This window comes from Chelonoidis abingdonii, chromosome 1 (assembly GCF_003597395.2).
Source record: "Chelonoidis abingdonii isolate Lonesome George chromosome 1, CheloAbing_2.0, whole genome shotgun sequence".
Taxonomy (NCBI): Eukaryota; Metazoa; Chordata; order Testudines; family Testudinidae; genus Chelonoidis; species Chelonoidis abingdonii.
In genome coordinates, this window is record NC_133769.1 from 97,629,254 (window position 1) to 97,643,898 (window position 14,645).

A 14,645-nucleotide genomic window follows, 5' to 3' on the forward strand; every position below is an offset into this window, starting at 1 on the left:
CGATGTCCGCGGCTCGCCATGTCGATTCCGGAACTCCGTTGGGGTTGGTGGAGTTCCGGGATCGATATATCCCGTCTAGATTAGATGCGATATATCGATCCCAGAGCAATCGATTTTAACGCGCCGATACGGCGCGTAGTCTAGACGTGGCCAAAGACCAATTCTCTGCTCCTGTAAAGGATTCCTCTTTCCCTCCCAGAGCTCAGAGAGCAGGCATCCATCTTAAACCCCACAGAGAACTGCAACAGCAAAGCAAAGGAAGATTCACCAGCCACCCCCAACTCTGCTGGAGAAAACCACCAAAGCTCTCCCAAAATGCACTTTATTTACAACCCCAAAGAAAGTAAGAATCTAGTGTTATTTCATGAGTAGTTTGTGCTCACAAACAAGTGCTTTCATTCCTAAAGTCACAGACGCCATGGAGCAGAGTTACCCTACAGCAGTACTGATGCTCCACTCCTAGCTTACAGGCCTCAGCCTCTTCCCACAGGGCAGGGGCTGAGTTAGGTCTCCCTGAGCCCGCTCAGGCCTGAACCCACTTCCTGAGCTAAGATGATGCCAAAATATACAGATATGTCTAGAGATCATTTACATCTTTTTGGTTAATTCAAAGTAACACAGCTAGAGGCTAAAACAACAGCATGATACTCCCTCCGGCTAGGGGAGAACTGGGGCTTGCCTCCACACTTTTGAGAAAAAGCCCCATCCCCTAAGGCAGTTATAGTTGGTAACTGGCTGCTCCCTTAGGCACATCTTGTCAGCACCCCCATCTGTCCCTTACACTGCTAGGGCAACAAGACAAAAAAAATCTTTCACCGAGGGAGGCTTCTAAAGCACAAGAGTCAGGGAAGCTCAGGTCAGCCAGTGGTTCTGTGCATTCCTCAGCTCCCCCTGGGTGCTTGATAATTGCAGGGTCCATTGAGAGGGGAGGCTGTCTCTTCACCTGCTGCCCTCACATTCTGGGCTCCAGCAGCACTTGGAAACGTTGAACAGACACACAGATCTGCTCACTATCCCTAGGACAGTAGGGAGAGGGGCCATGAGGCAGGTTAAGAACCCTCTCCCAGAGGAGCAGCACGGTGGGCCAAAAAGGAAGCTAGAGATCTGGCTGGTAGAGTCCCTGCCTCCCCCTCCGAGCAGGGCTTACAGCTGGGGGCAAGGGAACACGTGGGACTGAGAGCTGGGCAGCTGGTGCAGGGTGTGCTGCACAGGCTAGGCGAAGGATTTCTGCCTGCAAGACCACACACAGCCCTCCAGCTACCCAGGGCCTGAGGTGAAGTGCCCAGCTGAGCTGGAGAGGCTGTTGCTTCAGCTGGGCTGAGAGCAGCCACGGACGGGGGGGCGGGGGGGGGGAGGGTGTGTTAAGTGTGGCAGTCTAGAAGGTCCGCAGTGGGCGGGGTCAGCCATCTATGTCCCAGCTGAAGAGATGGTGCTTCACCAGCATGTCCTGCACTCCTTCCTTCAGCGGCTTCTTCTCCTTCTCCTGCAGGAGGACAGGAAAGGGCCAAGAGTCACTAAGCCATATGCTGGTGCCATCGGACTCTACCACTGCAGGTAGGGAAGTGAATTCTGTAGGCAGCTGCTGTCCCCCACCACTTGCTCTCTCCCCTACCAGGCCCAGCATCTCAACCCTGCAGTCTGGTTGGGGTATGGAGGGAACAGGTAACTAACTGGTGCTCAGACAGACCACCTGCCCCTACCCCTTCGCTGCTGGTGCAGCTGAATGAGTCAGAACCTTGTTCTCCAGGGGTCCAGTGCTCACTTTCTTGGCCAAGAGAAGAGGAAGCAAGCAGAGGAGCCATGCCCTTTGGGGTATGAATAAGAACTGGTGTGGGAAGAGCCTGCAGTTTACTCCACCTCCACTAATCCCACCAGGTGATTTGGTGATTCCCAGGAGATCGGCAACCCACCACACTGCAGGACTCCATGCAGCTGAGGGGCCTCGCCCTGGCTCTGCTAGATTCAGACCCAGGCGGAGGCTGCTCCACTGGGAAAGGAGTGTTCCTTGGCTCACAGGGCAGGGAGACAACCAGGCATCAAGTTCAATGTCAATCTGCATCAAGGCGCCTTGAATAAAGTGCTGTCTGCAGCATGGGGGCTGTTCAACGTGCCAGGAAATGGAGAGAGCAAGCTACTCTTGGGACGAGGGGGGGGCCAGGCCCATTCTCAGCCTGGTCACTCACCTCTCTCTTAATAGGAAGTTCCCAGTCTTGAGAGAGACTGAATGCAAATCTGGAGAGGACCCTGCAATACAACAAGGCAATGGTTATGCCCTTACAAAACCATCCCTGCCATGTGACTGTAGCAGACTTGCAGCTTTTATTAGGAAAAAAGAGACATTTCTAGCTTGAAAACACAACCTAATTGCAACTGATGCAGAGATGTCTGCCTGAGTCTGCAGGCAGCCTGAAACAACAGTTCAGAGAGGTGTGAACTGCCCCATGCATCTCAATGGAAAGTTAACAACATCCACTGCTCTGGGGCCCTGCCCCCACCACAGGACTACATGTGAGAGGAAGAGGAGGGTGTAGCAGGCCCAGACCAACCCAATATACACTGTGGGCTTCTACGACTGCTTCCCTCCACCTCTCTGGGACAGGAAGTGGGGACCCCCTCTCACCCTTGCCACTCTAGATGGTGAGTGCCCCCAGAGCAGGGGGGAACCCTCAAGCACTGGAATACCTTCATTTGGCCCTGCCCTTACCCCCCAGGGCTGGGTTTCTCACCACACACAGACCTTGAGAGAAACAGAGGCAGCTGATCTCACCCCAGTGTCAAACAGAAGCCTGGGAGCTGATCCTCAAACCCTTCTGCAGGCAGCTGGGGGCAAGCGAGGGGAGGCTGGAGAGCACTGAGCCTTCTCTACTCCCCGGTCCCAATGGAGAAACTGAGCGTCAGTGAGCTGGCCAAGGCGCAGCAGCGCTGGGACTAGAGTTTTGCAGGTGCTCACTCATTTCTCAACAGCTCCTCAGGGCCCCCTCCCTGAGCTTGCTTTGCCCCCTCTCCACCCAGTCCGTACCAAACCAGGGGACCGGTAAAGGTGTTCATGGCAAATCCTTCATTATAGGGCAACAGCTCCACGAGGTGCATCCCACTCGTGCCCCGGCAGGCTCAGCCTCACCCAGTGAGGACTCTCCTTGTTCACACATGGCCTCTTGGCACTTGGCCAGTTGACCCCCAGTCAGAGCTGCAAAGTTCTCCCCAAACAGTTTCCCATCAGCTGGGCCGTTTTGTTGCACAGTTGGAGTTCACAATGGAACCTGCTCTCACATCCTGACGGTGAGCAGGGTGGGATGCAGGGGGGCGGTATTAGGAGCAAAGAAGCAGCTACATGCAGACAACTGCTGCCTCTACAAGGGAATCCACTCCCCCTGCTTCAAGAACATCCCAAGGAGAATGTAGGACCCTGAGCTGCAGCCATAGTAACACTGCAGCTGCTCCAGACCAGCTGCCAGCTCCTAGGATGGGATCCTGTCGCACTCCAGCCAGGGTGAAGGGGGATGGAAGTAACAGGCCGGTGAAGGGCAAAAGCCATTTCCAGCAGGAAGATGTGAGGTGGCAGCAGTGGTAGAGGCAGTGATGGAAGGTGTGTCCCTGACACAGGCTTGGCCTGGAGCTGGTCCCTGAGCCAGCAGCAGAGCACCCAGGAACTGGTTCATTTCCCCTCCTCCTGTGCAGTGTTGGAGGGATCAGGAGTGCTGCAGGTGGGGAGGCCCAAGCCCACCTGCTGCTCCCCCAGAAGGGCAGATGTGGATGGGGAAGGAGAGAAGCTATTCAGTTTGCTTCAGCTCTGCCACTAGACTGGAGCCAAGTTCCCCCACCATTTAAACTGGGTCTTGGTCCTCTGGCTGGCTTGATGGCTGACTCTTATCTAGGCCTCCAGTCGCTGAGCCTGCGGCTGGTAACCTCTCCTGACTGAGCCTTTGGGGAACGAATCATATCATTACCAGATCCCAATACAGACACTGCAGCAGCTTCTCCTCCCTGCTGGATTCACACTGCCCAGCCCCACGAGGTGCTAGACCAAGTGTGGGCCACATCAGGGTATGGAAATTGTATGGCGGGCCATGAATGCTCATGGAATTGGGGGTAAGGGTGCAGGAGGGGTTGAGGGCTCTGCCTGGGGTTGCGGGCTCTAGGGTGGGGCCAGAAATGAGGAGTTCGGAGTGCAGGAGAGGGCTCCGGATTGGAGTGGGGGTGAGAGCTCTGGGGTGGGACTGGGGATGAGAGGTTTAGGGTGTGGGAGGGGGCTCCACACTGGGAGCAATGGGTTCAGAGGGTTGGAGGGGGATGTCAGGGGTGCAGGTTCCACGTGGCACTTACCGCAAGCAGCTCCTGGAAGCGTGTCCCCCTCCCCTCCAGTTCTGAGGCATGGCCAGGCAGCTCTGCGCGCTGCCCTATCTGCAGGCACCACCCCTGCAGCTCCTATTGGCTGGGAACTGCAGCCAATGGGAGCTACAGGGTGGTGCATGCAGATGGGGCAGTGCACAGAACTGTCTGGCCACACCTCCATGTACTACATAGGAGCTGATGGGGGGTCATGCCGGTTGCTTCCTGGGAGCTGCGTGGAGTGGGGCAAGCCCCTGACCCCACTCCCTGGTGGGAGCTGAGGGCCAGATTATATGGTCTGATAGGCCAGATAAGGCCTGTGGGCTGTAGTTTGCCACCCCTGTGCTAGACTTTGGGGAGTGTGGGTCCTCAGAGCAGGGAGGGGCTTTGGGGGTTGCTCCATTACAGCAGGCTCAGTGCAAAGCAGCTAGAGGCCTGAGAGCAGCAGCCCTGTGTGTAGATGCTGCTTCCCACACATACCCTCACCAGGCCGTTCTTGATCAGAAAGTGAGAGAGTGTGTCCCATTCATGTCAAACACTGTAAACAGCAGCTGCTGCTCTGGGGCGTTTAGGAGGAAATCCCCACAAGTGTGTGAGAAGGTGGGTGTGACACGAATGGTTATTGTGGCAGGTTACACAAACGACAGCCCACCTGGCTGCTGCAGCACAACAACCAGCTGAATGCTCAATAGCGAGGGGTCTGCAAAGGCCAGGAGGACGCTGCAGCACGTGGTTGAGTACGGGAGGGGGGCCGTACTCACCTGAGCTCACACTTGATCTGCACCCAGCCAGGACTGCGCAGGAAGGACCAGGGATGGAACCATTTCTCCACTGTCTGCAGGCTCGAGCACAGCACCTCCAGCCACAGTTGCAGGACCTGCTCACTGCACGAAGGGAGGAGGAAGAGTCACTAGGAGCCAGGGCCGTTATCAGAGGGCTGGGTGGCCTCTCCCTCTGGGACAGAGTGATTCCCATCCAGTCCCTGACCACAACTCATCAGTCTCTTCCTCTACAGCAACAGGGAGGACACCAGGGAATTGTTCCCTCAGGGGAGAGTCTGGGTCAAGTGTACCTGAAAATAAGGCACTGGCTCCTGGTGGTGGCCACTAGGGATGTAAAAGCTTAACCGGTTAACCTGTAAGCATTAGGCTGACTGTTCACCAGAACTTAACCGTTAACCCCCGCAGCTGGCCCCAGCCTCGCTGTGCCGGCAGGACACTACCCCCGGCCGTGCTGGGTGGGCTGGAGCAGCCCTGGCCACGCTGGGCCCCAGCCCCTGCTGCCCCGCTGCTGGAACAACAACGGTTAACAGTTAAACCAGTTAAACAATATAATTTTAATTGTTTAACTGGTTAACTTTTTTAACCAATATTTATATCCCCAGTGGCCCCCTGGGGGAGGACAGAGCTTGCTGACTCAAGCTGTGTCGGGGAGGAGACTAAAATAACTACTGCTTCCCAGCTTGACCCAGCTGGCTCCAAGCACCCTGCAGCCCCCTGGCTGCCTCCCCAGATCCCCCCGCCCACCCAACCTGGCCCCAGCCCCTCACCGTCCCGCCTCCTGCTCACTCCCACCCCGCCCCAAGTTCATCACTGAAGCAACACTCAGGGAAACGGGCTGAATAACTCACTTGAGTCCAATGCAGATGAGGGAGCGAAGCTTCACATCCATCTGAGCGTGCGCAGCATCGTGCGTCATGTTCACGGACTGCACTGCCTGCTGGGCGGGAGGAGGCTGTTACTACATTCCACGGGGGGCTCCCACATGGAGAGTCACTACAGCTACACAGCCTAGTGCACCCTCTCCCCGTAGTTCCCCTTTGCTCAGTGCCATCTCAGAGCTCTCTTTACCACTCCCTGTAGGGGTCACCAGGACCACAGCTCCAGTAGCCTTCCCTACAGCACCACCTGCTGGGAGTAGCTCTGGGCTCTTTCTGGGAGAGGCTAAGAGCAGCTGAAAGGTCTGCACAGACCAGGCAAAGGTGCAGAGGTGGGTCTGGCAGATTTGGCCTGGAGACTCCAGGAATTAAAGATTATGTCATGTGATGAAATCTCCAAGAATACATCCAACCAAAACTGGCAACCCTAATCTAGCCCCTGTGCGGGCAGGGCAAGGTACTCACCCGATAAAGCAGTTCCTCTGGAGTCAGAACTTTTCCATCTTCATCCAGCCTACATAACCAAAGCAGAAACCCAGCTTACCCCACAGAGCTATCTGCCGACTGGGGCAAGACACTGCCCGGCAGAAGCGCACCCCAGAGATGGGACCCACGCTGCTCGGAGAAACACCCAGCTCAGCTACTGCCACCAGGGAACTGGGGCTGGGGGTCCCGATGCTGGCTACTGCTAGGGGCTGAGATACAGCCACAGCCATACCACACAGGAACTGGGGTTTTTAGGGACAAGAACCACCTGTCAGTCCAATGTGCGGTCTATGTCAGCATGGCTCCACTGGCAGTCCCACGCAGGGCAGTGCAGGGCCCTGCTCATTCAGAAGAGGGAACGTGTCATGACCCAGAAGGAAAGAACAACCTTTCCAGACGGGAGAGAGGAGCGCAGGTTTGACGAGGACGACTTGGGCAGGAGGATGCAAACCTGTCAGTACAACTAGAGCAGCCTCACCTGTAAGTCTTACAGAGCACGAGGCGGGAGTACACTGAGTCGAAGTCTCGTTCCACCTCCCGTCCAGCAGCCTGAGGGGAAGAGGATGCAGTCAGAGCTACAGGCCATTGACAGCACCCCCGCCCTCACATAGAGAACCTCCAGCAGCAGCACCCCCTCTCCTCCCCGCAGCAGAAGCGGGACAGACCCCAAGATGCCCAGCAGGGAAGAAAGCTGAGAGAAGGCTGTGTTCCTGTAGTCCTGCTGGACCAGAGCCCCGCTATCCCTACATCCCCTCCCCGTTGTTCCCCTGTCCCCAAGTGCCATTCTCACCTCTTCGATAAACAGCCAGGGGTGGCAGGGCCCCCCCAGCAGGGACGGCTTCTTTAACCCATGCTCAAATATAGACTTCAGCGCTGGACAGAGCGTCCCTCGGACCAAGTCTGTCACCCCCTCTGTGACCGAGTCGTCGCCAGCAACGGAGTACTGAGGAATGAAGGGAATTAGCTCTTAGCCTCTTAGAGAGGGAGACAGCCCCCCAGAGCAGAGAACTGTGGGGTGGGGGGACAGAGCCATACCTCTTCTCCAGACAGGCCTCCCACCCAGCCTCCTCTATCTCCTTTTGTCACCCAGTCTAGACACTCCCCTACCCCACTCAGAGCCAACAGCCTCAGGGACTGGAAGCTGGTGCCTGAGCGCAGAACTTGGTTTGCTGGGTTGTACCAATGTCCAGACTAGCAGGTCCGTGGGGAGCGAGGCTGGTTCCATCAAGACTTAGCTCTTGGCAGGGCCCCCTCCCCATGCTCTCAGTGACCACAGCCGAGGGCTCTCTCTCACTCACAGAGCTAATTCCTACCCCGGCCACACTCAGGGCCCAGTGCAGCCCACACACCTCTCTCCAGGCAGGGACTTTAAACTGTGGGAAGCCAGGAATCCGCAGGGCCCCAGAAAGAATACTCATGGGGTTAACACCATTGACTCTGGGTCAGAAGATGTGGGACTTATTTCTGGCTCTGCATAGACTGCCTGTGTGACCTTTGAGAAGTCAATCCATCACTCTGTGCCTCAGACTCCTATCTGTAATGGGGAAGAAGAAGAGACTTCCCTGTCTCACAGGGTGTGTGTGTCTCATTCCCTCAGGGCTGTGAAACACAGACTCTGGGGTGGGATGGGCTACAGAAAGATTCATATTTTGCAACATTTGCAGGATGTCACCTCTTGGGCTCTCCTTGAGCCAGACTTGGGCTGTAGGGACCTCAGTCACTGCACAAGACTCCCTCCCATCCCACCCTGTGGATCTCAATCTCCCACCATCTTGTGGGTAAACATTCAGCAAATGCCCAAGGAAGCTACCACACTATTATGCTACATCCTGGCAGTGGGGCAGAGGAAAAGTGGCATATAAACACGGATAGCCAGGAGGAGTGATGGCAGCAGGGAAGACATGCATGGTGTTGGTAAGAAGGTCAGTGGGGTTTGCAAGGTGACCTACAAAATACAGGAATTTTTACCTCTTTGCTCCGTTCATCCAAGACCTCCACAAATTTTGCAGGAAACCAACCTAGAAAGAGGAGACAAAGGGTGAGCCTGAGACACCAGGAAACCCTCACATGGACATGAATGAAAACCCAGACTAGCTGCAAGTCCTGGAGAAGGAGGAGAAAAGAGGTGGGTTCCTTTGTGCCCTGGAGGGGCCTGTGGGCCCAGCCTGAAGAAGAAGATAACAAGCAGTACTGGAGCCTCTCAGTGTGTGTCAGGAAATCCAAACAGCTGCAAGCCTGATGTCACTGAGGGGCATTCTCCCTACAAGCACCACAGACAGCACCAGCTCCCATGCTTCAGAGCAGCCCCCTACCCATCCTCACCCTGACTGTGAAAGTGCACTTCAGTTACTGCATCTGCTGGGAATAATGAGCAAACCTAGCAAGGAGCTGTGTCCCCACCCCACCTCCACACCCCTCTCCTCTGCTAGCCATGCACAGGGTGAGAGGTGCATTCCCAGGCAGCTTCCCAATGGGGCCCAGCAGAGCCTTTGGCTATATGGGCAGGAACTCAAATGAAAGGCAAACCCACACAGCTCCCTGAGACAGGGAGGGCAGAGATGCCAGAGCCATTGCTGAGGGCAGCAGCATCTGTGGAACATTAGCAATTCCACTCTCCTCCCTCTGTCTCTGGAGCCCCTCCCCCCACCTTTGCCATAGCCCACCCTCACCCACCAGCCTTGTCTGTTCTCACCTCTCAGTCCATTCAGTTCCCCCACCCAACAGTGCTCGTCCTTTTGGGATATGATCTGAAAGAACAAAGAGGAGAGCAAGCGATTGGAGAGAGACACAAACCCTGACTCATAAGGGCCATGGAACGGGAGCAAGGAGGCAAAATGGGGCTGGCACCGGTGCAGAGTCAGGCTTTCCCTCTCCACATATCCCAACCGGGACAGCTGGGATTTATTGCCATGGAAGCAGTGTCACCTCAGAGAGAGTGAGTATGTGCATGTGGGGCAAGGAATCACTTTCTTCTCAACCATCAGAGGTCAACAGGGGGACTGACTGACTGAAATTCATGTCACCAACCAACTTTCATTACAGGCGCGTGCTGCCCAGACACCAGAGACAGGAGTAACAACACCCGTAGCCGGGTTCTTTGTGAGGACTGAACCTGGAATCCTGAATCTAAAAGCGTAAGCCTCTCCCATCTGAGCGACAGGACCAAGTCCATGAGCTCAGCGGCTGTAGCAGTCTCTTTATGTGGTTCAGCCACTAGATGGGGCTCTAGGGCCACTATGGGTTACGAAGGCACCCTGGGCAAGAGGGAGGAGATCCTGAGGGTGGGAGAAGAGGAGTTAAATGATGATCAGCCACTGTGCCAACCCCTCCTCCCTTTTTCTTCCCCAGTGGTGGTTCTGTTGGCCCCACAATACATGGGGGTGAAAGCCTAGTTCTACCCACCATGCAGGCGCAGGACGATGCTGCCAACACAACACACCCCACATCTGACAACTATTCAGAGCAGCAGCTTCTTGCGCTTTGATGGGCAGCGGGTTTCCCTTTCCTTCCTCCCTCGCCCACCCTGGGGTGTAAGGAGGTGGTGCCAGGTTTCCATGCTATTGGGTGCCCTGAGATGATGGCTGGGCTGGCCCAGTGCCCTGGTGGCACAGAGCACCGAGCTAACTCAGAGTTCAAATCTTATCTGCCTTTCACTCTGGGGGAGTGGAGGCTTTCTGACAGCCAGGGTGACCCACTTACCAGTTCTAGCAGGAGGTGGCAAGCGTTCCCAAAGGAATTCTGTGTCCTGCCTGGATCAGCCAGAACCCCAGCCACAGACTGCATAACCAGCAACCCAGCACAGGGCTCTGGGAGGGACACCCCAGCCCGACTCCCCAGGGAGAGGGCTCTAAGGGGGATGAAACACTCGCCCCACGTGGTGGCTTGAAGTGAGTGCCTGTAACATGCCCTCTCTGAAAGGGGGCAGAGAGGGTATATCACACCACGGGATTCTGCCCCACCCCCCACCCCCCGCAGCCCTCGTACTGTGATGATGTCATTCTTGCGGAAGCCCAGCTCATCGTCATCATGGCGCTCAAAATCCAGCAGTGCCTTGGCTCGGCGCCGGCGGTTCTGGGAACATGCCACGTAGTTTTCATGGTCCTGCTGGTGGCTCTCCATGGTGTAATCCGGAGTCAGGTCCTGAGTTTGTGCAGAAGAGAAGCATAGAGGAGCAGTAAGAAGGTGACTAGATGTGCTGGGATGCTCCCCTATGTTCAGTACCACTCTCTGCTCCCTCGCCCAGTGGACAGATTAGCTCTGCTAGCTCCAGGATCAAGCATGGCTCCGTTCCCTCCACCTGGGACAGGCAATGTGCAACAAACAGATCCTGACCATGGGGGATCTCCCCGAAATCCGGCAACTCCTCCAGGGCTAGGGGTAGGGGGACCCAGCCTTGGCCATGCAGCGTGAGGGACCCAGGTTTAGCCTTGTGCAGTGCGCCCCCACTCACAATGCTGCAGTTCTTTGGATCCACGCACTGGAAGTGCCGTGCCACCTGCAGGATCGCCTCACGAAGGTCAGCCACCAGCTCCGTCTGCTTGATGTTCTTGGCCTTCAGTGCCTCCAAATCATCCTCACCTGGGAATGCGGGACACATGGGGGTGAAGAGAAAGGAAACCCCCAATCCCATGGCGGAAAAAAAGGTGGCTGTCCCCTCCCTCAGCCTGAGCAGAGACAATTACAACAGCTCCCTCTGGTCAAGACTGTAACCGTTGCTCTGACCCCACCTGAACATCTGGGCCCCACTCATGGCTAACAGGAAAGGGGGCAGTATGAGGGGAGGAAGAGAAACAAAATACTGCATCCTGTCACCCTGAGCCCAGGCACCTCTACGCCAAGCACACAGGGGACCAGGACTGCGGCTGGATTCAGCCTCCTTTTCCCCATGCCAACAAGGGGGAGGCCAGTAGGAGAGAGGAGAAAACAGACCGTTCTCAGCTGAGACAGACGCTCGTAAGCTGTCTGACCCGATCTGAAGAGGGCCAGTTGCTCAGCTCCCTCTCGCTGTCTATGTGCTTCCTGGGCAGGGAAAAGACAGGGACTGTGTGCACTTCCTTTGCCCCTCAGGGCCCTTCCGCTGCCTCCTCTCTATCCCCTTGCACGAAGGGTTTGGCCCTGCTCCCATCCAAGTCACTGTTAATACTCCCACTGACTCCGAGGGAGCAGAATCAGGCCCTAAATGAGCCCTCATCAACCATTTCCCTGCCTGCCTTAATGTGAGGCATGTACACACCCCACCGAAGGCCCTATATTATAGACAGTGCAGGTAGCAGAGCCTATAGTAGGGTCTTATAACGGGAGTGTCACACAACCTTGTTTTCAGTTGGTTATAACTTTGCTAAACTTTAACCGCTCAATCAGGCTGAAATTTTCCACTTGCTGAGGGTCTGCCTTGGGTTGAATTTTTTTGGAAAATTTAAGCAAAATTGATTTAGCCATTTTGAGAACAAGACATGGGAAAACACATTTTAGTCCATGTTAAAAAAACCAAACCCATACCACTATTTTGTTGAGAAGCTGAGGCACCTCCCTGCTCTGGAGCAGGGATTTGAAATTTGGCTGGGGGTTGCCCTGGTGCCAGGGATGTGTCTCTTGCCATCCCCATGAAAATCTTCTCAAATTTGGCCTCTGAAAGTCAGTTCACACATGCGCAGCTGAGACCTGTTAGAATTTGGTAGCTAAATTCTCCAAAGACTCTCTCTGCACTGAGCATCCTCCTATCGCTGGGATACCAGGGCTGAGCAGGACTCCAGCTACTGGGGACCACCGTGGCACCAAGCACAGGAACCAAAAGCAGGGATCCTCTGTCCTGTGCTCTCAGTCCTCCCCCTGGTGGCATCCAGGATGCAGCCTGACAGGAATGCAAAGGACAGGGGTTCTGGACTTGTGGGTGATGGGACTGGTACTAGGAACTTGGGGGGAGGAACTGTGACTGAGGCAGAAGTGTCTGTAAACACTAGATTACACTCACCTCAGAACCTGGAATAAAATCCAGGAATCCTGAGTCTCAACATTTCTCTGTTGTCAGAAAACAGCTGTGAAACCTACTGGCAAAATATGCACCTCCTCCACCTGCAGTGCTGCCCTACCCAGGATAACAGTCTACCACGGCTATAAGGTACTGTTAGCTCAAGTGACAGGTCTGTCTGGTGGATCAAAAGACTCTAACACCGCTGAAGAACCATGTGGGTGCCAATGTGGTTTCACAAGATAAAATTTCTGGTTTTTCAGTTTGCTTTTTTAAAAAAGCATATGAAATTACATACAAAAAAATACATTAAAAGAAATTTAAGTTTGCAAAATCAAGCATTCAAGATAGGAAATGCCAGAATTAAAGTTTCTGCAACCTTAATTTGGCCCCATTGTGCATATGCACCATGATTCAGTCTTTAATCTCATGATCATTACTCTTATTTCCACAGGACCTCTGCTCCATTCAATGCACTGATGGACACAATGCTCAGGAAATTAATTAGGGTTGTGTAGCGAAAGGAGGCTATTATCTGTAGATTCTCTAACTCATTTTTTTGAGGTTGTTGAAAGGTGAGTAGTGAATGAGGTGGGGAACTGCAGGAAAAGACTTGTGATTTAGGCAGTTTAAATGCTGCTCTGGGGAACTGGATTCTCTCCTTGTCTCTACCGCAGAGTTCCTATGTGATGCTGGGCAAGTCACTTAGGATGGGATCCACGAAGGGCCGTAGGCATTGAGATGCTAAGCTTCATGACGCCTACCTTTTAGGTGCTGGAAAATCACAAGAACAGCATTGCAACCCATCAAGCCAAGCCAGGGGCCTGGGCTGTCTATACCATGAATGGAGATAGATAGGCACCGAAGAATGTGATCCACACAAACCAGCATGCTTGGTGGGAAGCCGCCAAAGCTAGGCCATGGGAGATGCCAACATAACTGCCAATGTAGTTATGCATAAATACGTAAACAGTCATAGGCCAGAGATAGAGACAGAGACAGAGAGAGAGAGAATGGCTCTTTAGTCCAGTGGTCAGGGCACCCACTGGGAGATGGGAGACTGAGGGGCCAGGCTCCCTGCTCCAGCCACTCTTTCATTAGTTTTCCAAACTGAAAGAGCTTCTGCAGGAGAAATGGAGGGAGCCTACATCAGAATGTCCCTTAGCTCAGTTGTTAAAGGGCTCTTCTGAGAAGTAGGAGGAGCCTGTTCAAATCCTCTCTCCCCCTCTGGCGAAGAGGGGGGAAATTGGACTTGGGTCTCCTATCTCCTAGGCAAGTGGTCTAACCACTGCACTGTAAGTTATAAGGTGGGCACTGGCACCACCATCATCAGGCTCCTCCTGTATTTTGAATGGGACCTGATCTGGTAGGTGGCCTCTGAGCATGTCTACTGGATCAGGCCCGGCACACAACTTAGGTGGCTGAACACCTATCTCCCCTGGTTTGTGAATCGCTCTGGGGCTGAACCACAAGATATGCATCCAGACGCCTAGCGGGAGGCAGCAGCACAGACGCCCACAGAAAGGAACACAGGCACCAAGGAAGCTTTTACTCTGAAAACAAACGCTGCCTGAGTTGGGTAGGAGTTTTGTGGATTGCAGTAGAACTTGAACTGGGACCTAGGTTCCTTTGTGAATCTCACCCTTAAACAATAACTTTTCACTAACTGTGTGCTCTTCCTTTTCTGGGTGCTTGACCCGAGACTCTTGGGGCTTGGCTACACTTGCAGGTGTAGAGCGCCGGGAGTTAAACTAGCCTTCAGAGACTGCAGCAGGGAAAACGCTGCCATGTGTTTATGCTGTCAGCTGCATGCACACTGGCGTGGCCACATTAGCAGCTCTTGCAACGCCACAAAGAGCAGTGCATTGTGGTAGCTATCCCAGTGTGCAAGTGGCTATGTACTTTTCAAATGGAGGGTGGGGGGAGAGTGTGACAGGGAGTGTGTTGCGTGCACGTGGGGGGGAGAGATAGTGTGTTTTGGGCAGCTGAGAGCATGTCAGCATGTTGTCTTGTAAGTTCAGACAGCAGTAGACCCTCCCCCCTTCCCCCGCCACACCCACTCACACTCACAAGAGCAGCATTCCACAGTAATGGTTTGCTTTGTCCCAGAGCAGATAAGCAACTGGCTGTCAGAAACAGAGCTTTGAAAGGGGATATCCACATTCCTACAGCCAATTCCAAAACAATGAGAAGAGTGGCCACTTG

General features: G+C 54.5%; 1 protein-coding gene across 4 annotated transcripts in view; it reads right to left on the reverse strand.

The window, feature by feature from the left end:
* Positions 1–14,645, reverse strand: part of SGSM3 (small G protein signaling modulator 3) — a 63,567-nt gene that overhangs the window by 3,379 nt on the left and 45,543 nt on the right. For 3 of the 4 annotated variants that reach the window (XM_032787807.2, XM_032787816.2, XM_075068053.1), the window contains exons 12-22: positions 10,923–11,050; positions 10,457–10,612; positions 9,165–9,219; positions 8,441–8,490; positions 7,263–7,415; positions 6,951–7,021; positions 6,452–6,500; positions 5,960–6,045; positions 5,091–5,213; positions 2,184–2,244; positions 159–1,483 (exon numbers count right to left, since the gene is read on the reverse strand). In XM_032787807.2, coding sequence (XP_032643698.1) covers positions 1,400–1,483; positions 2,184–2,244; positions 5,091–5,213; positions 5,960–6,045; positions 6,452–6,500; positions 6,951–7,021; positions 7,263–7,415; positions 8,441–8,490; positions 9,165–9,219; positions 10,457–10,612; positions 10,923–11,050 — 1,016 coding nt within the window. In that variant the 3' untranslated portion in view covers positions 159–1,399. The remainder of the gene's footprint in view (positions 1–158; positions 1,484–2,183; positions 2,245–5,090; positions 5,214–5,959; positions 6,046–6,451; positions 6,501–6,950; positions 7,022–7,262; positions 7,416–8,440; positions 8,491–9,164; positions 9,220–10,456; positions 10,613–10,922; positions 11,051–14,645) is intronic. The other variant, XM_032787833.2, reaches the window with a different exon arrangement.